Genomic DNA, 21001 nt, shown 5'->3' on the forward strand with positions numbered 1-21001 from the left:
TCTTTTAGGAGGGTGGTGTGCGTGTTGTTATTTCTCTGTCTGGCCACACGGGGGCAGTAGTGTTCTATTATGGTTAGAGGCGCATTCCGCACACATTAAGTTTTAGCACACTGCTGCCCCCTAGCGTCCTGGTGGTGAAACTACACTGAGCAGAAAGACGAGCGGCTGTTTCCAGTTTATTCCCGTCTCCAGCGGTGCCTTTTCTTTTTTTAAAGGGACAAATAATCTGACTGGAAAAATGATCTATGATGATCAAATTTGACCAAATATGATAATCAAAAAGACAAATCCTGGTAAGTCCTTGCCACTACTATGAACCGGTGTTGTCAGGTTTTCTTCAGCATGTTTAGATGGTTTTGATGGAGAACAAAGTGACAGTAATAACAGCTTGCCGGAGTGAAGGTGCTAGCAGGCGAGCCGGCTAACCGAGGATGGCTCTGTCCCAAACCACACACTAACCTATTAACACCAAGTCAACTAGTCCTGTAGGGTTTATCATACTATCCAGCACTGTGTTCATGTAGAAAACCATTTCTGTTCAAATAACTGTCCCGGACAGGTTCTTCTGTCCTACACGCTGACCTGATTAATAGATTAACTGGTGTTTCATGATGCTGTTTATAATTATAAAGTGATTAATTTCACCTGAAGGTCGATATTAAAGGGCAGGGTGGGTTGGTACTTGTTGACTAGCGGTTGTTGGTTAGCGAGATAGCATCCTGTAGCTACATGTTGCTAAATCATCTAGTCTCAATGACCTGGCTAATAGTGATAATGCTAGCTGTATGTGAATTTATATTTTTAAAAAAATGTATTTAAGGGTACTTGTAATATAAACATAATCTAAGGTTTATTTGTACCTTTCAACAGGTCTAAAGAATTTACATTATTAAGTATTTAGTATCAAGGGCCAGGTTTAAGGGAAGGGTTTTCCACAAACTGCCCACATTTCTTCTCACACACAAATAAAAACTGACAAATAAACAAAAAATTAGTGTGTGTATATATATATATATATATATATATATATATATATATATATATATATATATATATATGTATATATATATATATATATATATAAAAACACCACACAGTACAGTGCAAAAGTCTCAGGCACATGCAAAGAAATGCTGTAGAGCAAAGATGCCTTCAAAAACGGTGAAATTAAATGTTTCTACATTAAAAAAAATACTATAAAGAGCAGTAAACAGTAATAAATCAAACAAAGTCAATATTTGGTGTAACGATCCTTCGCTTTAAAAAAAATAGTAGTTTCAGGTACAATTAGTGCTGTTTTATAAAGAAATTAGCTGTAAGTGTTACTGAGCATCTTGCAGAAGCAGCCACTTCATTATTTTTTTTTTGTCTGAAAAGTGTCTCTTATGTAATATGCTGCTTTCTTTACTCACATACAAACATTTTTCTGTAACATTTAATGTTGTGCTGGAAAACTAATGTTTGGAAATCTAAAAAGTTTTTGTACTGAATCAGTAATGTAGAAGTCATAAATTAAAAATCTATAACAAAGTTTGTACTAAAAAAAAATAGGGTGCCTAAGACTTTTGCACAGTACTGTATAATGTATGTATGTATGTATGTATGTGTGTGTGTGTGTGTGTGTGTGTGTGTATATAATATATATATATTATATCTTATATATGAAATCTTCTTTCAGTAAAAGGAGCTGTGCTGGGGGTGTTGACGTTGGTGTGCCTTTATCTCGACAGGAAATCTGTGCCTCATCCTGACACGTCGGCCTGTGATGAGTGCAGATTCCTGACTGACCATGTGCGCTGTTAGGTAACATAACGGCGCACAGAGGAGCCACTGCTGAGCCTCTGCCCCTCCCAAAGACAAACAGGATCTGAACTTTGGGGTCATGGACTCCCTTTCCATAGCGAGAAGAGACAATTCTTGAGTGTTATTAGCGGAAGCGGTTAATAATAGCTGACAAGAAAGCCAAATTGTTCTCTTGGTGGAGCCTTGTTCTTACAGATGAAGCCAGAACAGAGCGTCACCATTCCCTGGTAAAGCTGCTTTATCTTTTATTCAAATTATATCACAAGATGCAGAAGAAAAATTTCTTGAGGTCCTGTCATTATTTATTTATTTATTTTATTTTTTTAATTTCAGATAAACAATGATTCCCATCACTGAGCTGCGGTACTTTGTGGATACCCAGCCTGCATACCGCATTTTGAAGCCATGGTGGGACGTATTCACAGACTATCTGTCTGTCGTGATGCTAATGATCGCAGTGTTTGGAGGAACCTTGCAAGTCACCCAGGACAAGATGATCTGCCTGCCTTGCAAATGGGTGGTAAATGAAACCTGTCGAAAGTATTTCGAGGCTGCCTTTGAGCCACAGGGAATCCGATACGACCTTGACAGACACCAGTACAACTACGTCGATGCTGTGTGCTATGAAAACAAGCTTCACTGGTTCGCTAAGTATTTCCCATATTTGGTGCTGCTGCACACACTGATCTTCCTGGCTTGCAGCAACTTTTGGTTCAAGTTCCCCTGGACTAGTTCCAAACTGGAACATTTTGTCTCCATTCTTTTGAAGTGTTTTGATTCTCCATGGACCACACGAGCATTGTCTGAGACAGTGGTCGAGGAAAGTGATCCTAAAGCTCTAGGGAAAATGAACGGTTCAATTGACAAAAAGGCATCGTGTGTGAGTGAAGATGTGGAGGCCAGTGTTTCCATGCTGTCCACCACCAAGTCTCGTTTTGAGCAGGGGATTGTCGACCACTCTGAAAACGGTGTCCTGGACAAAAAAGAGGGTGAACAGGCTAAGGCACTGTTTGAAAAGGTTAAGAAATTTAGGCTTCATGTCGAAGAAGGAGATATCGTCTACAGGCTTTACATCCGACAAACGATTATCAAAGTTGTTAAATTCATCCTTATCATCTGTTACACTGGCTACTACGTCCACAATATTCAGTTCAGCGTTGATTGTAGTGTGGACATTGAGAATCTTACTGGTTATCAGATGTTTAATTGCGCCCATCCACTTGCCACACTTTTCAAAATCTTGGCATGTTTTTACATAAGTCTTGTTGTTGTGTATGGGATGATCTGCATGTACACACTCAGCTGGATGCTCCGACGTTCCCTCAAGAAATACTCCTTTGAGTCTATCAGAGAAGAAAGCAGCTACAGTGACATTCCAGATGTGAAGAATGACTTTGCCTTCATGTTACACATGATTGACCAGTATGATCCCCTCTACTCAAAGCGTTTTGCTGTCTTCCTCTCAGAGGTCAGTGAAAACAAACTTCGCCAGCTTAACCTCAACAACGAGTGGACCCTGGACAAGCTTCGACAAAGAATCACTAAGAATTCTCAAGACAAGTTAGAGCTGCATCTGTTTATGCTTAGTGGAATCCCGGATACAGTCTTCGACTTGCTGGAGCTGGAGGTTCTTAAGTTAGAGCTTATCCCTGATGTCACCATCCCCCCTATTATTGCCCAGCTCATAAATCTGAGAGAGATGTGGTTGTATCACACCCCGGCTAAAATAGAAGCACCAGCCCTTGCATTTTTGAGAGAAAACCTGAAATCCTTGCACATAAAGTTCACTGACATCAAGGAAATACCTCTTTGGATCTACAGTTTGAAGAACCTGACAGAGCTGCAGCTTACAGGGAACCTCAGTGCTGAGAACAATCGCTACATTGTGATTGACGGACTGCGAGAACTAAAAGGTCTCAAGGTTCTTAGACTGAAGAGCAACCTGACCAAACTGCCACAGGTTGTCACCGACGTTGGAATGCACCTGCAAAAGCTCTCCATCAACAACGAGGGCACCAAACTGATGGTTCTTAATAGCTTGAAGAAGATGGTGAACCTGACAGAGCTAGAGCTCATTCGCTGTGACTTAGAGCGCATCCCTCATTCCATCTTCAGCCTCCACAACCTGCAGGAGATCGATCTGAAGGACAACAACCTGAAGACCATCGAGGAGATCATCAGCTTTCAGCATCTTCATCGACTCGTATGCCTGAAACTGTGGTACAACAAGATTGCCTACATCCCCATCCAAATAGGCACTCTGACCAACCTTGAGCGCCTCTACCTGAACCGGAACAAGATTGAGAAAATCCCAAGTCAGCTGTTTTTCTGTCGTAAGCTGAGATATCTTGATTTAAGTTACAACAATCTATCAAACATCCCAGCTGACATCGGAAGCCTTCAGAATCTGCAGTATTTTGCTGTAACTGCCAATAGGGTGAGTCAGAATACTTCAGTTTTATTTTCAGATCAATCTCCTAGAGCGGTGGGCACCATAAAGCACAGCCAGGGGTCCACAATTTTTACATTTTTTGCAGTGGTGAAAATCACAGCTCAGTTGACTTGGCCATTGAAGAACATTCCACCTCTGTGCCTTAAAAAAGTCTTGGGTTGCTTTCGAAGTATGCTGGGGTCATTGTCCATCTGCACTATGAAGCACCATGTAAATGAGTTTTGAAGCATTTGGCTGAATCTGACCAGATAATATAGCACTATACAGTTCAGAATTCATCCGGCTGTTTTTGTCAGCAGTCACATCATCAATAAATACAATGGAGCCAGTTCCATTGGCAGCCGTACATGCCCACGCCATAACATGAGGTGGTATGCTTCAGTATGAGCAGTTCCTTCCTTTCTCAATACTCTTCTCTTCCCATCTTTCTGATACAAGTTGATCTTTGTCTCACCTGTCCACTGGATGTTGTTCCAGAACTGTTCAGGCTTTCTTTCTTTCTTTCTTTCTTTCTTTAGATGTTTTTGGCAAACTCTAATCTGGTTTTCCTGTTTTTGAGGCTTATCTATGGTTTAGAAACGTCTAAAAAAAAAAAAAATTAAAAAAAAAAAAACTTTTAATCTGGTCTTCCTGTTTTTGAGTCTTACCGATGGTTTACATCTTGCAGAAAATCCTCTGTATTCTCTGTAGTCAACTCTGTATATACACTCTGGTGAAGTCAACTTGATTGTTAACTTTGAAACAGATACACCTACCTCCTAGAGGGTGTCCTTTATCTGTGTGCAGAGGTTTTTCTTCACCAGGGAAAGAATTATTCAGTCATCTACCACATTTGCCACATTTGTTTTCAGTGGTCTTCCGGGCCTTTTGGTGTTGCTGAGCTCACCAATGCTTTCTTTCTTTTTATGAATGTACCAAATAGTTGAGTTGGCCATACCTTATGTTTTCACTACCTGCCTGATGGATGTTTTTTAAATTTTCAGCCTAATGATGGCTTACTTCACTGGAGTGACAGCTGTTTTGACTTCATATTGAAAGTTAACAGCAACAGATTCCAAAAGCAAATGCCACACTTGAAATCAGCTCTAGACCTTTTATCTTCTTGTAAGAGAAATAATGAGGAAATAACACGCACCTGACCATGGAACAGCTGAGCAGCCAATTGTCCATTGACTTTGGTACAGTAAAAAGGGGGGACTATATATAAAAAGTGCTGTAATCCATAGAGAGTTCACCCGATTTGGATGTATATACCCTCAAATTAAAGCTGAAAGTCTTTGACTATTTAATTCCAACTCCAGTATACTGTGGTAGACAGCTGATATTTTTGTTTTTTGCACCATTCTCTGCAAACTCTAGAGTTGTGCATGAAAATGGTCACAGAATAAAGATCAAGTACGATTCATATGAATGGGAGAACACTGTTTTAGTGTTTAGTGTTAAAACTGTCAGTTTTAACCTGATCCAAACACTGCCTTACTGAACTCCAAAATAAAAACACATTTCTACCATATTTCTTACAAACAAAAGATATATACTTTCGTATTTTGAGCTACTGCTCCACAGAGCTCACCCAGATTGCACGCTGTGCACAGAGCTGCATATCTCTGTGGGGCTCTCCAAAAAATAAATATTTCATTTTTTTTCAATTTTTAAAATATTATGAAACTTGTACCTTCATTGGTTCTGAATGTTCTTAAATGATCGTTATGTATCTTCTCACAAAACAGCATGAAAGATTAAAATAGTAATTGTGAAATAGTAAAGATAAGCAGAGATTTGTATATTTATTCTGAATGACAGTTTTGACCTTTCTGGCCATTATGTCATTTTCCCTTTAAAATGGCTTTGAGACAACGTAGAACTAAGAGCGAAATGATTGATGATATTTATTCATATTAGCAATTTTATTGAAAATAAAGACACGTCATTTTAAATACAGGTGCATTCTCCACAGTTATTACACTGAAGTTAATTTATTCCTTGTCTTATTCTGTACATGTATTCTATATGTATACTGTTAATTCATTTCCTCTCCCTTTTGCCTTCCACGCAGATTGAGAAGCTTCCTCCTGAGCTGTTCCAGTGTAAGAAGCTGCGCACACTGAACCTGGGGAATAACTACTTGCAGTCTTTGCCATCTCGTTTTGGTGAGCTGATCAATCTGACGCAGTTGGAGCTCAGAGGGAATGGGCTCGAGTGTCTGCCTGTGGAGCTGGGAGAGTGTAAAATGTTGAAGCGCAGCGGCCTGATTGTCGAGGAGGCTATTTTCAATACCCTTCCCACTGAGGTCAAAGAGCAGCTCTGGAGGGCTGAAAAAGAGGCAGTGTGAGAGCAGCACGCTTATGAAACACACTGTTGTATTAGAATCCAGAGCTGTACGGAGCAAAAGAGCATATGGCCTCATAGAGCAGGGTTTCAACGTTCAGGACAAGATCTGAAGCAACAGTTATTAATAACCAGTGGTGAAAAGAGTATAAAACACACTGACTTGAATAAAAGTACTGCCACTCTAGTAATAATTTGCTTGAGTAAAACTAGTCATCAAGAAAATTACTCAAAAATGTTTTCTTTTCTATTCTGTTCTTATGTTAACTAACCAAGTGAGCGATGCTGAAGTGAACACACTTCGATTATTAATAGTATATAAAGAAAGGTAATGTTAGCAGTGAAATGCTGAGCTGGCTAGGTTCATTACCTAGCTAGGTAATGTTAAAGATGCCCCTTACACATTTTCCTGAGTGTTACCTATAGACCAGGGGTTTCACACTCAAATTCTGCCTGGGCCACATCAGCATTTTGTGAGTCCTTGAAGCACCATAATGTATGGCTATTGATTTTTTTTTTTACATATTTCTAAACTATTTTCCAAATGTGGAAAATATGTTACATTAAGAATGATATTTAATAATAACTCACACAGCCTTATTTCTGCTAAGAACATGTCTTTAGTCTAGCATCTCTTTTGTCTTTGTGCTCCATCAACTTCTTTTTTATTGTTTCCAGCATACGTGTAAGTCTCTACACTGGGTGATACATTTCAGGATTAGGAGTCACTTATCGAATCGCCTGACACATTTTTTTTTAAATCTTGGTCTGACTTTCATCAAACTCAGCAGATAAGTGTTGATTTTAACCACAGTTTCAGTGCTGTGAGATGTGAACCCATACACACACCGTACAGTGTAGCGTGCCGAATACAGGCGGTCACTATGTTATGGGTCTGGTGTGAATTCTAGGTATAGCGGAAATATTAATTAGTCGTGTACTACAGGCTGTTTCAGTATTATATTTTTTGTAAGGTCACACTGGCAGAATGAAACGAGCCAGCATGCTGCGTTCGGCCCATGGGCCTTGTGTTTGCCAAGTGCTATACCCCATAGCAGCACTTAGATATATTTAACACAACGAGAAATCGCTACCGAACATTGAAATGACATCTTAAGATTTTCTTACTGTAAAACATCAAAACATCTGGCTAGCTAGCCTAGCTCAGCTAGCAAATGGCTTATCTGTACATGTTTCTGCTGTTTGGTTGTTGAACTGTGAATGCCGACATCGCCACAGGTTTTGGCTCATCCTTTACAGATCATAATCACACTGTTTTTTTGGAAGCATTTAAAACTGAAGCTAGCTGATAAATTGGGCCAGGGATGCTCGTCTGTCTCTACTGTTCCTACTGTTCCAGACATTGCTGCTGCTGAATAAAGCACTTTTTATTTGTAGTGTAGACATTTTGGCAGAAAACTGCTTTATTTTGATTTGGTCTCAAAATTTAATTATGTAAAATTTGCACCTACTGTCATTTCATTGGCTTACAGTCTTCTAGAGTTAAATTAATTATTATTATTATTTTACAATATGGATTCAAAAATAATGCAGCAAAGTTGAATATTTTAATTTAAAAAAAAACTCAAGTAAAAATACTATGACTTAATTATACTCAAAATTAATACTGTTACAGTGAACCATGTACTCAAGTACTGTAATGAGAATACATGTAGTTTGTTACTTTCCACCCCTGGTTAATAGCTTGAAGGAAATAATGTGTTGCATTAAGTAGACTTGTGTGAAGTAAAGCTGGAAGCATTGAGCTCTCTGTGCTTTTGGGTGTCTGGATTCAGAATTAATAGAGACAGAAAAAAGTGAGAAGTAGAGCTCATCTTTATTCTCCATACTGGTGATATACTATTCAGAATGAGTGCACAGTTACACCTTTGGTGAATTAATCTGTCATGAGCACTTTATGGTCTTGATTGTGAACAATGATCACACTTAAATAGGATTTTATTACCTTTACAGGACTGCTTAAAACGTAAAACAGAAGTCTGTAAAATAAAATGGAGGGACTTTTGAGCCAAGTAGGAGTTTTTGTCAGATTTGCAATCTTATTTGCAACTTACAAACATATGATAAACTTTGCTAATAGGAAATATTATCAGTTCATTATGTTACTCAGTCTAAATGCATGCAAGAACTAATTGGTTGTGGATACATGTGGTGTGTGTGTGAGTGTGTGTGTTTGTTTGTTTGTACACTTAATATAACCTGACTATCTTAGCACTGTAATTGGCTATACAGCCATTTTGAACAGTTAGATTATAAATGTCAGACGTTCTGTTATGTGGAAGGGGTTTGTACCACAGGGTTAAACATGTTTATTCAGTGCACTTAATTATCATTTCTGCAGTGTAACCTCCATTCATTAAAAAGCAGCATTCGAGCCACCAGTTCGTACACTGTCCGTATTTGTGATGTAGAATGTGCCACTTTGTTCTACATACGTTCTTTTGTGTTTTATTTCTCTGCTATAGTATGTGAGACTCGGGTCAGTATTCGGTGTACTGTAAGTGTTACTGGAGTGTTTGCATGTTTACAACACTCAATTTAACAATGCAAATATGACAAAAATGCTGAAACTCATACTCATGAGCGTTCATGTACACACATTTATACTATATATTACCCTATGTGGGTGAATATAATTTTTCATAGAAGAAAGTGTAAGGTTTTTTCTTTTATAACATTTTGTTTTTCAGTGTCAAAATGATGCTTTCATCTGTGCATTATTGTACAATGTAAAGGGCAATTTGTCAACCAGAGGCTCTGTTACTGTGTGTTCATGTTCAGTGTTTCACATTTAATGTTGCACTTAACATCAATGTAATTCACAACGTATCATTTTTGTTTCGTAATGAAGAAAAATGCACTGCTGATGAGACAATCAGAAACATTTTGTGAAGTGCCATGCGCTCTGCTGGCTTTTGTTCATTTTATTTAAACTTATTATAGCCCACTTTATTAGAATGAATGTTGTAGATTATGTAGCACTGACTTTCTGCGTAGCAAGTTAAGCTGTTTCTTTGATACCTGTTCCAGAACTTTTGTCACTCATGTATTATGTTACCTCAGTGTTGAATTTGTATTAGTACAATACACAGTTCCCTACAGAGTTTTCCCAGAGTTTAACAGTTTAAAGTGTTACTCAGGTATATTCCACTCAGCTTCATACTGACTGGTTCATGAATCTGTTTTTTCCTCTAAGTGATTAAGTAAAGGATATTCATGCAATGTCATTTCTAATACAGAATATTTGACTACTTGTTCATTTCTATTTATGTTTTTTCATATACAGTGTTTTCTTTTTTTAATGGATTATTTTGCTCAGTGTTGTCTTAAACTACCATTACCTACTAGTTTCATATCATGTAACTATGCCGACACCTATAATCATCTTTCTCTGGTGATGTTAATGGTTATAGTAAAGTGCATAAAGGCATATAGAGTGCTAGCTCCAAAATAGCTGAATCAAGTCCATTGAAATCTTTCTGTATCGTCTTAAAATAATCTGTAACTACAAAGACTGCTCTTGGCATTTGAATGTGTAAAATTCTACACTTCCAGTCTAGCCAATTTCTCTATCTGACTAAAAGCAATATGATTTCTTGTACAATGTTCTTTAACGCTGAGTATTTTTTGTTCTTCCATTTTGACACAGGTCCTTGTCGGTTGGCACAAATATGAAAACATGCTTGATTTGCCAAAACAGCACCAACTACTGTTGTAACAATATTAGATATCATGTTAGATGTAAGTTTTATTTATCTGGCATTAGTGTGTGGACCTTTACATCCTAAACTGTTTAATTACTGATTTACTTGTCATTACGTGGTAAATTTGTCCTTCCCATAGATTGAAATTTAATAAACTCAGATGTAATGAATTTCATTGTTTCATATCATTGTTCTTTTAGAAATTATTAAATGCTACTGATAACTAGTGTACACTGATCAGCCATAACATTAAAACAACCTTGTGTCAGCTCTGACCTATCAAGCCATGGACTCCACAAGACCTCTGAAGGTGTTCTGTGGTATCTGGCACTAAGATGTTAGCAGCAGATCCTTTAAGTCCTGTAAGTTGCGAGGTGGGGCTTCCATGGATCTGAGTTGTTTGTCCAGCACACCCCACAGATGCTTGATCGGATTGAGATCTGGGGAATTTGGAGGCCAAGTCAACACCTTGAAGTCTTTGTCATGATCCTCAAACCATTCCTGAACAATTTTCTGCAGTGTGCAAGGGCACATTATCCTGCTGAAAGAGGCCACTGACATGAGGGAACACCGTTGCCATGAAGGGGTGTTCTTGGTCTGCAACAATGTTTAGTTAGGTGCTACATGTCAAAGTAACATCCACATGAATGCCAGAACCCAAGGTTTCCCAGCAGAACATCACCCAGAGCATCACACTGCCTCTGCCAGCTTGCTTCTTCTTGCTTTCTTCCCATAGTGCATTCTCGTGCCATCTCTTCCCCAGGTAAACGACGCCTATATGATGTAAAAGATAGCGTAATTTATCAGACCAGGTCATTCTTCTTCCATTGCTCCTGATGGATTGTTCTGGTGCTCACATGCCAGCATGGGCATTTTGACCAGTCTGCAGCTACACAGTCCCATATGCAGCAATCTGCGATGCACTGTGTGTTCTGACACCTTTCTATTATAGCCAGCATTAACCTTTTCAGCAATTTGTACTACAGTAGCTCTTCTGTGGGACTGGACAGGCTAGCCTTCACTCCCTACATGCATCAATGGGCCTTGGGTGCCCATGACCCTGTCGCCAGTTCACCAGTTATTCTTCCTTGGACCACTTTTGGTAGGCACTAACCACCGCATACCAGGAACACCCCACAAGACCTGCCGTTTTGGAGATGCTCTGACCCAGTCGTCTGCCGTTTTGGAGATGCTCTGACCCAGTCGTCTAAAATCACTCAGATCCTTAGGCTTCACCATTTTTCCTGCTTCCAACACATCAGCTTCGAGAACTGACTGTTCACTTGCTGCCTAATATATCCCACTCCTTGATAGGTGCCACTGTAACGAGATAATCAATGTTATTCATGTCACCTGTCAGTAGTTTTAATGTTATGGATGATCGGTGTATAAATGTAGTCAAATCATACGTCATATCATCCTGGCTTGTGCCATCAGACCACTGCAAATGATCCAGAATGCAACTGCACACCTAGTTATCCAACATCACTCACTCCCTCCATTGACTTCCTGTAGTTGCCTGCATCAGATTTTAAACACTGAAGCTTGCCTACTAAACCAAAAACAGACCCCTAACTGTCTGAAGACACTTATCAAACCATCATGTTGCCTTCAGAACTTTAGCCTGGCTCGACCTGAGCCACGATCCTACAAAGTACAAGGAAGTCATACATCATCAAGACTCTTCGCTGTCTTGGCCTCAAGTGGTGGAATGAACTCCTTCCTGACTGTGCAAACAGCTGAGTCTTCAGATGAAGACTGGAAACCCACCTTCTCATCTTTTCATCAAACACTTAAATGAGAAGTTAAAAAAAAAAAAGGTTTGTGTTTTTCTTGCTATAATAGCTCCTCATTGTTTAACAGTGTTCTTAGACCCTGCTATATTTGTACTTGCATAGAAACTATACAAAGCACTTCTGTAAGTCATTCTGGATGAGGGAGTCTGCTAAATGCAGTAAATAATGAGAGCACAGTGAAGTATAAAAGAGTCTTCCACTGTGTCTGCTGTCTGGGAACCGTGCATGCTGTAAATGTTAGTTAGCTGTATGCCTCCTATTAACATTTAATTCCCAGTGTGTGTTTATGACATGCGCTCCCACTAGGTGGCAGCAAACAGACGCGGTCACGGAAAAGAAGAGGAACTATAGTTTATTATTCATTTTCTTCCGGAATGTTTTTAGTGAGGCACCTACACCGGGACATTCAACCAAGTGGAGTGAAACTTTAACTCAAGTCGGTTTACAATGGTAGGAATAGTTTTCGGTATTGTCTTTTATTATCCAGAATAATTCTTTTAAACACACATAACATTCATGTTAGATTTATAGTTTAATCACAAGCCGGTTAGCCCCGAGTTTCTTTATTTACACTGCTGTAGCGTTACTGTGTGCTATCTGTCAGTCTAATGCCTGCTTACTTCACTATACTTTTACAGTCAATAAGATAGTAAGTATTTAACCTTAACTAAATACTGATGCTCCATTTTTCAGTCTGTCACTTTGCATACAGACCTCGGGGACATCAAAATCGAGCTGTTCTGTGAGCGGACTCCAAAAAGCTGTGAGGTGAGACACAGTCATTTCACACACTGTCCATGACAGGTTTACTCATAACCTTAAAGGTGCACTAGTCGAATTGTTTTATTCCTAACTTGTACAAATAACCTGGAAGATACATAGAACATGATAAAAACAGCAGCAACAACAACAACCAAGATTAAACCATGGCCTTAGAAACAGTGTATTAAGTCGCTGAGAAAGCCCAATTGGAAAAACTGACTTCCGGTCCGGAATGCTTGTTTGTGTTTGGATGAGTCTCCTGTCAGTCATTTTATAGACACTGCAGATTCTGGGGGCCAAGCACTGTGAACATGGGTGGGAATGGGCTCAAGGTGTTTAAAAATCTTAAATCTTTATCTTGGGGGGAAAAAACACTAATCTTACCTAATGCACCTCTAACTGTGTACTTCACTGTTTACTCCTATCCTTACCTGTACTGTGTAAAACTCAATACACTGAATTGATCATTTTACAGAATTTTCTAGCCTTGTGTGCCAGTGGTTTCTACAACGGGTGCATCTTTCATCGAAACATAAAAGGGTTTATGGTCCAGACAGGAGACCCTACAGGTAAATATCACATCATTTTAAAATACCTCATTTTAAAGGAAAAGTTCACCCTGAAAAACATGAAATATATTCATATTGAAATATTTATGATGTGCTTAGAGATTATTGTGCTAGTTTGTTGATTGATGCTGTATTTTCATTATTCCTGTAAGAAGTTAGAAAACTAGCACAATGCGCCGCACTGCCATCCCATCACTAGTGCAGTTACAATGGTGTTTAATAGGAGAAAAAAAATCATCAATCTGACACATAAGGGACATCAGTCAGATTTTGCTACTAGCACCTAAAGAGCAAGAGCTTCTTTTCTCTCACACCTTTTCCCAACAAGGTTGAATGTCATATTAATATGAAATCCAGTGTAAAAGCAATGGAGACAGGAAACGTTGGACTCAAAGTTCCAGAATGCAGTGCAGCTATACGACACGGTTGTGCTGAGTTACAGCAAAGACTCTGCTGTGCTGGTTAGCGCTCTATGAAATGTTAGTGCTGGTGACGATATTAGCATGAAAGATGAAGCTTTGGAAGCTGATCGGTGTGAGCAGTGTGTACAGATGAGGTGAGAGAGCTGGGCACTGCTGCTTCTTTAGGTAGAGCTGAATTAGAGCCTTCACCACAATCAGTGTACAGTTGCAATGCATTGTGGGTGATCTAGGAAACAAGGTACAAAATAGACCAATTTGTTGATGAAGTTTAAACCCAAAAGGTCTGCTCAGAATTGAATCATAAAATGAAGCTTTTGCACAGTTGAAGATCACATTGTCATATTAATTATAAATATTGTCATTCAGACTGGAAATTGTTTAAGCTTAAAATAGAATTCTGACCCTATTCTCAGATTTTTACAATTTTATTTTTTACCTGAACTATAACTGAGTTCATATTCCTGATACTGAGAAACTATTTCTGACATGCTCTTGTTTTTGTCTCCATCTTAATGCAGGTACAGGAAAAGGAGGAACAAGTATTTGGGGAAGAAAATTTGAAGATGAATTTAGTGAACATTTAAAAGTATGTTGACAAACAAAAAAAATTGCATCTGTCTAAAAAAAGTCATTTGTTTAAAGTGCCTTGTTTTTGTTTTTGAGCAGCACAACGTCAGGGGGGTGGTGGCGATGGCGAATAACGGACCTAATACCAACGCATCGCAATTCTATTTCACCTATGCCAAACAGCCTCACCTGGACATGAAATACACAGTGTTTGGAAAGTATGTCATTGTCTGTTTGTTAAATCCAATACACCATAGTGGACAGATCACTAATCAACTTTGCTTTGCTTCCTTAGAATAATAGATGGTTTGGAAACTCTGGATGAGCTGGAGAAACTCCCCGTTCATGAAAAGACATTTCGGCCTTTGAATGAAGTCCACATTAAGGATGTGACTATTCACGCAAACCCATTTGCTGGTTAACACTCTGTGGACAGTCGTTTAATATTGATGGGGTTTGATGTTTGTACAGAAAACTTTGGAACTTTTTAAAACTTTGTGATAAATTGTGTATTTTTATGTGTATTTTCACCTTCTGTTTATGTTCTTTGTTTTCAAACAGGAATTGTAATCATGTATCATTTTAAAAAACAAAACATAATTAAAATTAAAAAAATAAAATAAAATAAAACCAAGGACAGAGATTGTGTAGAGTTTTGCCATACTATTTTTTATTTTATTTTAATTTTTTAAACTTGAGAATATGTGCTTGGCTTATTTTCTCTATGTAAGAAGGACAGTTTTACTTTCTGGTACCTCTGCTCTCCCCTCTTTCCCCTTTCTATTAAACTGATATGTTTGGGTCATGAACCAACTGCTTTTTACAAAAATAAAAACATAAAAAAGCAAATTCTTTCTATATTACATTACCTCCATGCCTTTTTGCACTCATACTTGATGTGACACAAAACACAGATGTATTTAAGATATTATTTAATATTTTATATAATGTTATATAATATATACTATAATTTTATAATATTTCACATATTTCATATATTATTTTCTGTCTCAGCTGCCCAAAGTCAGTGTGACCCGTGAACAGTTCAGCTACTGCTAATTAGCAAACAAAACACAAGGGATAATATTCTACATGACATACTTTTATATATATATATATATATATATATATATATATATATATACAATGTTATAATATATGCTAACACAAAATGAACTTAGCAAAGAAACTCCAAGGTAAAGTTCTTCTTATATATATTTTTAGAGTTCGAGTTAAACTTAGAGTTTCTTCGCTAAGTTAATTTTATATTAGCATTGCTTAACACATTGCGATAAAGTCAACAGCTTTGGGGACTTTTATTGTTGATATTTCCTAGGTTATTTCGACCCGGAACACATACAATGTCCAACTTTTCTTTAATTTGGTTTCAGTGGATATTTGTATATGCGCGAAATTGTCATAGTTTTCATTTTAATGTGATATTTTGTGCCTTTTTTGGCTGGTATATTTCGTGGTAAGGAGGCTGTGTGGTGTATGTGTGGCCACGCCCACTCCATACGTCACGTCCCTGAGTACCTGAGCTGGAGTTTGTGCGCGTGAGAAGAACGTGAACGTGCAGATCAGCGATGGCAACTTCGGAAGCTGTTAAAGTAAGTTTAGTTCCTTCACGTGCATGATTTATTACAGGTAGTTTAAGTTCAGATGCATGAATTGTACAAGTGAGCTCCGGCTACAGTGCGGGTGAATGTAAAGAGCACTGTACCGCCGCTGTGCTGCTCAGGTTTGTGTTTGTTCGGGTTTGTGTTTGTTCGGGTTTGTGTTTGATCGGGTTTGTGTTTGTTCAGGTTTGTGTTTGATCGGGTTTGTGTTTGTTCAGGTTTGTGTGTGGTCAGGTTTGTGTTTGTTCGGGTTTGTGTTTGATCGGGTTTGTGTTTGTTCGGGTTTGTGTGTGGTCGGGTTTGTGTTTGATCGGGTTTGTGTGTGGTCAGGTTTGTGTTTGTTCGGGTTTGTGTTTGATCAGGTTTGTGTGTGGTCAGGTTTGTGTTTGATCGGGTTTGTGTTTGATCGGGTTTGTGTGTGGTCGGGTTTGTGTTTGATCGGGTTTGTGTTTGATCGGGTTTGTGTTTGATCGGGTTTGTGTGTGGTCAGGTTTGTGTGTGGTCGGGTTTGTGTTTGATCGGGTTTGTGTGTGGTCAGGTTTGTGTTTGATCGGGTTTGTGTGTGGTCAGGTTTGTGTTTGATCGGGTTTGTGTGTGGTCAGGTTTGTGTTTGATCGGGTTTGTGTTTGATCGGGTTTGTGTGTGGTCAGGTTTGTGTGTGGTCGGGTTTGTGTTTGATCGGGTTTGTGTGTGGTCAGGTTTGTGTTTGATCGGGTTTGTGTGTGGTCAGGTTTGTGTTTGATCGGGTTTGTGTGTGGTCAGGTTTGTGTTTGATCGGGTTTGTGTGTGGTCAGGTTTGTGTTTGATCGGGTTTGTGTGTGGTCAGGTTTGCTCGCTGAAGGATAAAGTGGCGTTAATCACCGGAGCGAGTTCAGGTATCGGAGCTGCAACGGCGCTGCTCTTCGCCAAACTCGGAGCTCAACTCGCACTCAATGGCCGTGACATGGACAACCTCAGCAAAGTCGCCAAAAAGTGTGAAGAGTGCGGGGGCAAAAAGGTAAAAACACTGTTCATTCGCCATTATGTCTTATTTAACACTTATAGAAGGAAATTTAGACTTACAGAAGCACTACTGCTATCATCACCACCGCACTATGGCTTTCCCTGCTGAAAAATCCAGCCTTGTCTGACCAGCTACCAAAACACACCAGGCTGGTTGAACTGGTAGACTCTCTCTCTGCCAGCCGTTATTTCCTGGTTACCTTTTTACTTGTCTAATTCTAGAATTGGCTTCCTGCTGTGTTCATTCATTCATCTTCAGTGACAGCTTTATCCTGGGCAGCGTGGCAGAAGGTGGATCTGGCGTCTATCCCAGGTAAGTACGTAAGAAGTAGCGGTGCTGAGGGTGCTATAGTAGGGTGATATACTCCTGACTTTCAGCTGCCTACTGTTAGAATAATACACTCACTGAGCACTTTATTAGGAACACTATACTAATATTATGTAGGGCCTTTCTTTGCTTTCATAACAGCCTCAATTCTTCATGGCATGGATTCCATTTAGAGTCTGGTCCTCTGGTCCATGTTGACATGATTGCATCAGACAATTCCTGCAGATTTTTCAGGTGCACTTTCATGCTGCGACTCTCCCGTTCTACCACATCCCAAAGGTGCTCATTGGATTCAGATCCAGTGACGGGGAAGGCCACTGAAGAGCACTGAACTCATTGCCATGTTCATGAAACCAGTTCAAGATGACTATTGCATTGTGACATGGTGCATTATCATGCTGGAAGTAGCTATTAGGGATGAAGGGATGCACATGGTCAGCAACAATACTCTCATTGGCTGTGGCATTCAAGTGATGATTGATTGGTATTAAAGCGCTCAAAGTGTGCCATGAAAACCATCCCCACACCATTACACCACCTCCACCAGCCTGGACTGTTGACACAAGGCAAGTTGGGTCCATGGATTCATGCTGTTGGCACCAAATGCTGACCCCACCATCTGTGTGCCTGTGTGCCTTGGCACAGAGTCACCAGACCAGGCTATGTTTTTCCAGTCTTCACCTGTCCAGTTTTGGTGAGCCTGTGCCCACTGCAGCCTCAGCTTTCTGTTCTTGGCTGACAGAAGTGGAACGCAACATGCTCTTCTTCTTGTCGCCCATCCGCCTGAAGGTTCAATGTGTTGTGCATACTGAGATTCTTTTCTTCTCACTGCAATTGTACAGAGTGGTTATCTGAGTTACTGTAGCCTTAGGCCTGAACCAGTATGGCCATTCTCTGTTGACCTCTCTCATCAAGAAGGCGTTTCCATCCACAGAACTGCCGCTCACTGGATGATTCTTCTTTATTGCACCATTCTGAGTAAACTCTAGAGACTGTTGTGCATGAAACCACAGAAGATCAGCAGTTATAGAAATACTCAGACCAGCCCGTCTGACACCAACACTCATGCCACGGTCAAAATCACTGAGATCACATATTTATCCTCCTTCTGATGGTTTATGTGAACATTACCCAAAGCTGCTGGCCCCTATCTGCATGATTTTATGCATTACACTGCACACACGATTGGTGATTAGATAATTTCATTAATGAGTAGGTGTATCGGTGTTCCTAATATGCTTTGTGAGTGTAGACAGTACACATCACGTGTGTAGCTTAAACTTCCAGCAGCTCCAAAGTGACACACCTTCCCATGTCCCTGTTCCTGGGAACACCTGGATGGGACAGCAAGCTGGCTTTTTCTGCAGAGCCAAGAAGCTATCCTGATTTAGATGGAGTGAAAATAACAGTGTGTCCAAAACTGCATTCTACTCCCTCTTCCCTACAAAATGTACTACGAGTGCCGAGAATCCCCTGTGCTCCATCGCTTGGACACTATCCTATTGCAGATATTATTTACAAAATGTCCAAAATAGCGCACTTTTTTACTATAGTATAGTACTATTAGCATAGTTAATGGGGTCACAAGTTCAATGTTTCAGTAAATACTGAGGCAAATGAAATAAAATTCTGGGTAGATCTTGATTTGCCACTTGTCCTCACACATCGGCCTGGCTATCACCGGAAAGGGACCACCAAGAGAGAACCTCAGACAAGACCATTTTTAACTGCAGGGCCATTTTTGTCAATGGGTAGAGGGTAACTTATCAGTTGAATTGCAACCAGTAATAGTATACCTACCAAGTGCATCTGATATGGTATTTTTGCCTGATGAAATAAACAGTGATGCTGGTGAAAGGTAGCTATATGTATAAAAAAAAAAAAAAAACCAGCTTATTTTATTTCGGGGTCCAAGCGGTATGCTGTTTATGAACAGAAATGAGTATGAAAGCAACTTTTGATATAAAAGTGGAGTGATTTTCAGCAATAAGCTGAGAATAAATTGTGATTCTAAGTAGCTGCTTTTTTTTTTTTTTTTTTTTTTTTAAAAGATATTTGCAGGTTAATCTTGGAAAAAAGGTCTATATATTGCGATACAAATGTAAAAAGTAAAAAGTCATCTGTTAATTATAAAATATGCAGCCTATATATATGTTTGTGTGGTATTCTGTCAGCCACTCTTGGTGCCAGGAGACTTGACTGATGAGGGGACAGTGAAGAAAACCGTTGAAGAAACTGTTGCTCACTTTGGGCGCCTGGACGTTCTCATTAACAGTGCAGGAATCCTCGCCATGGGCACCATAGAGACCACCGACTTGGCACAGTATGATAAAGTGATGAATGTTAACGTCAGGTAAGAGTTTTGGATTAGGTTTCATTCTGCTGCCTTTGACACTGACCACCTGCTTGGCAAACAATTATGAGGAAAATTTTGTTGGCCAAAACCTTAAAAGCCTGTGTGTGTTTGGGTTTCAGATCAGTTTATCACCTTACACACTTGTGTGTGCCACACTTGATTCAAACTAAAGGCTGCATTGTAAATGTGTCCAGCGTAAATGGCCAACGATCAGTGAGTTTGTTTTCTTGCAGAAATTGAATTGTGTTTTACTGAACTGTGTATAGAATTGTAAATGTGTTGCAGTAGATGTTTTGGTTTCTGTAATTTCTTCTACAGTGAGCAATTTTACACAGTGATTCTTCTCATCCTGCAGTTTCCTGGAGTGCTCGCATACTGCATGTCCAAGTCTGCCATTGACCAGTTTACACGCTGTGTTGCTCTTGGTAAGGAAGTCATTCCTGTTCATCTTCCTAGAAGTTTTCTGTGTTTAAATTATGATGTAGCACATGCAATTGTGATTTTTATTCTCAAATTATATTCCAGAGCTGGCACCAAAGCAAGTACGAGTCAACTCTGTTGGGTAAGTTCGTTGGTCCTGTTGCTTGAGTTGTAGTGAGGCTACATGACTTGTAATGCTGTAATCTTGTTCACTGTTGCAATGTTGACATCTTTCTCTTACAGGCCAGGTGTGATCATAACAGAGGTTCACAAGCGTGCAGGTCTAGATGAAGAACAGTATAAACAGGTAAAGCCTGATGTGGATCTTTACAGGGTCTCTTCATAATATCTTACCTTTCTATGGCTTATTTCAAACCTGCTGACCTGAATAATTAACTATTCTTGTATGCGTGTTGTTTTTCCCTTCCTGTTGCTGTAGTTCCTTGAGAAGTGTAAAGTCACGCATGCCCTTGGCCGACCTGGTGAGGTGGAGGAAGTGGCTCAGGCAATTGCCTTCCTGGCCTCAGATGCTGCTACCTTTATTACAGGTGTGAATCTCCCAGTAGACGGAGGCCGTCATGCTATGTGTCCACGATAGAGCCACATCACCATAACAAATCTGATTAGTAGTTGTAAATAAAAATGGAAAAAAAAAAAACAAAAAACTACAAAGGTCTTGGGTAAATGGTAAGTTCATACATTTCTGACTCTTGTGTTTCTCTGGTCTCCCATACACAATGATGCATTAGACTGTATTTCATTAGGATTAGGTGATAAAGGATACTTTTTTCCTTTAAGTCTGCAAAGGACAGCATATTTCACAATTCTAATATCCTTTTCTTCCAAATAATC

General features: G+C 39.4%; 3 protein-coding genes across 4 annotated transcripts; all 3 read left to right on the plus strand.

Moving 5' to 3' along the window:
• The first annotated feature begins 120 nt into the window (after positions 1-120).
• On the plus strand, positions 121-10478 carry lrrc8ab (leucine rich repeat containing 8 VRAC subunit Ab). 2 transcript variants are annotated; one of them, XM_026939950.3, is made up of 4 exons: positions 121-293; positions 1679-2030; positions 2137-4240; positions 6312-10478. In XM_026939950.3, exons 3-4 carry the CDS (start codon positions 2144-2146, stop codon positions 6585-6587), a joined length of 2373 nt encoding a protein of 790 aa, XP_026795751.2. In that variant the 5' UTR covers positions 121-293; positions 1679-2030; positions 2137-2143; the 3' UTR covers positions 6588-10478. The 2 variants fall into 2 exon arrangements, with proteins under 2 accessions (XP_026795751.2, XP_026795749.2); XM_026939948.3 differs by having other exon boundaries at positions 1731-2030.
• A 1937-nt stretch (positions 10479-12415) lies between these two features.
• On the plus strand, positions 12416-15282 carry ppil3 (peptidylprolyl isomerase (cyclophilin)-like 3). Its single transcript, XM_026940087.3, has 6 exons — positions 12416-12554; positions 12798-12872; positions 13342-13435; positions 14376-14443; positions 14524-14642; positions 14720-15282. The coding sequence occupies exons 1-6, from the start codon at positions 12552-12554 to the stop codon at positions 14844-14846; spliced, it is 486 nt and encodes a 161-aa protein (XP_026795888.1). The 5' UTR covers positions 12416-12551; the 3' UTR covers positions 14847-15282.
• A 608-nt stretch (positions 15283-15890) lies between these two features.
• zgc:101858 (uncharacterized protein LOC449555 homolog) lies at positions 15891-20847 on the plus strand. The gene is made up of 8 exons (XM_034299319.2): positions 15891-16034; positions 16870-17040; positions 19548-19726; positions 19849-19942; positions 20085-20154; positions 20255-20291; positions 20393-20456; positions 20589-20847. The coding sequence occupies exons 1-8, from the start codon at positions 16011-16013 to the stop codon at positions 20745-20747; spliced, it is 798 nt and encodes a 265-aa protein (XP_034155210.1). The 5' UTR covers positions 15891-16010; the 3' UTR covers positions 20748-20847.
• Positions 20848-21001: the final 154 nt, after the last annotated feature.

This window comes from Pangasianodon hypophthalmus, chromosome 24, assembly GCF_027358585.1.
Source record: "Pangasianodon hypophthalmus isolate fPanHyp1 chromosome 24, fPanHyp1.pri, whole genome shotgun sequence".
NCBI classification, from domain to species: Eukaryota; Metazoa; Chordata; class Actinopteri; order Siluriformes; family Pangasiidae; genus Pangasianodon; species Pangasianodon hypophthalmus.

Coding starts and splice junctions, on each gene's coding strand:
- lrrc8ab (XM_026939950.3), top strand. CDS start 2,144: ATGATTCCCATCACTGAGCTGCGGTACTTTGTGGATACCCAGCCTGCA. Junction 4,241..6,311: donor TTGCTGTAACTGCCAATAGG/GTGAGTCAGAAT, acceptor CCTTCCACGCAG/ATTGAGAAGCTTCCTCCTGA.
- ppil3 (XM_026940087.3), top strand. Junction 13,436..14,375: donor CCAGACAGGAGACCCTACAG/GTAAATATCACA, acceptor ATCTTAATGCAG/GTACAGGAAAAGGAGGAACA. Junction 14,643..14,719: donor AAATACACAGTGTTTGGAAA/GTATGTCATTGT, acceptor TTGCTTCCTTAG/AATAATAGATGGTTTGGAAA.
- zgc:101858 (XM_034299319.2), top strand. CDS start 16,011: ATGGCAACTTCGGAAGCTGTTAAA. Junction 16,035..16,869: donor CAACTTCGGAAGCTGTTAAA/GTAAGTTTAGTT, acceptor GTGTGTGGTCAG/GTTTGCTCGCTGAAGGATAA. Junction 19,943..20,084: donor GCGTAAATGGCCAACGATCA/GTGAGTTTGTTT, acceptor CTCATCCTGCAG/TTTCCTGGAGTGCTCGCATA.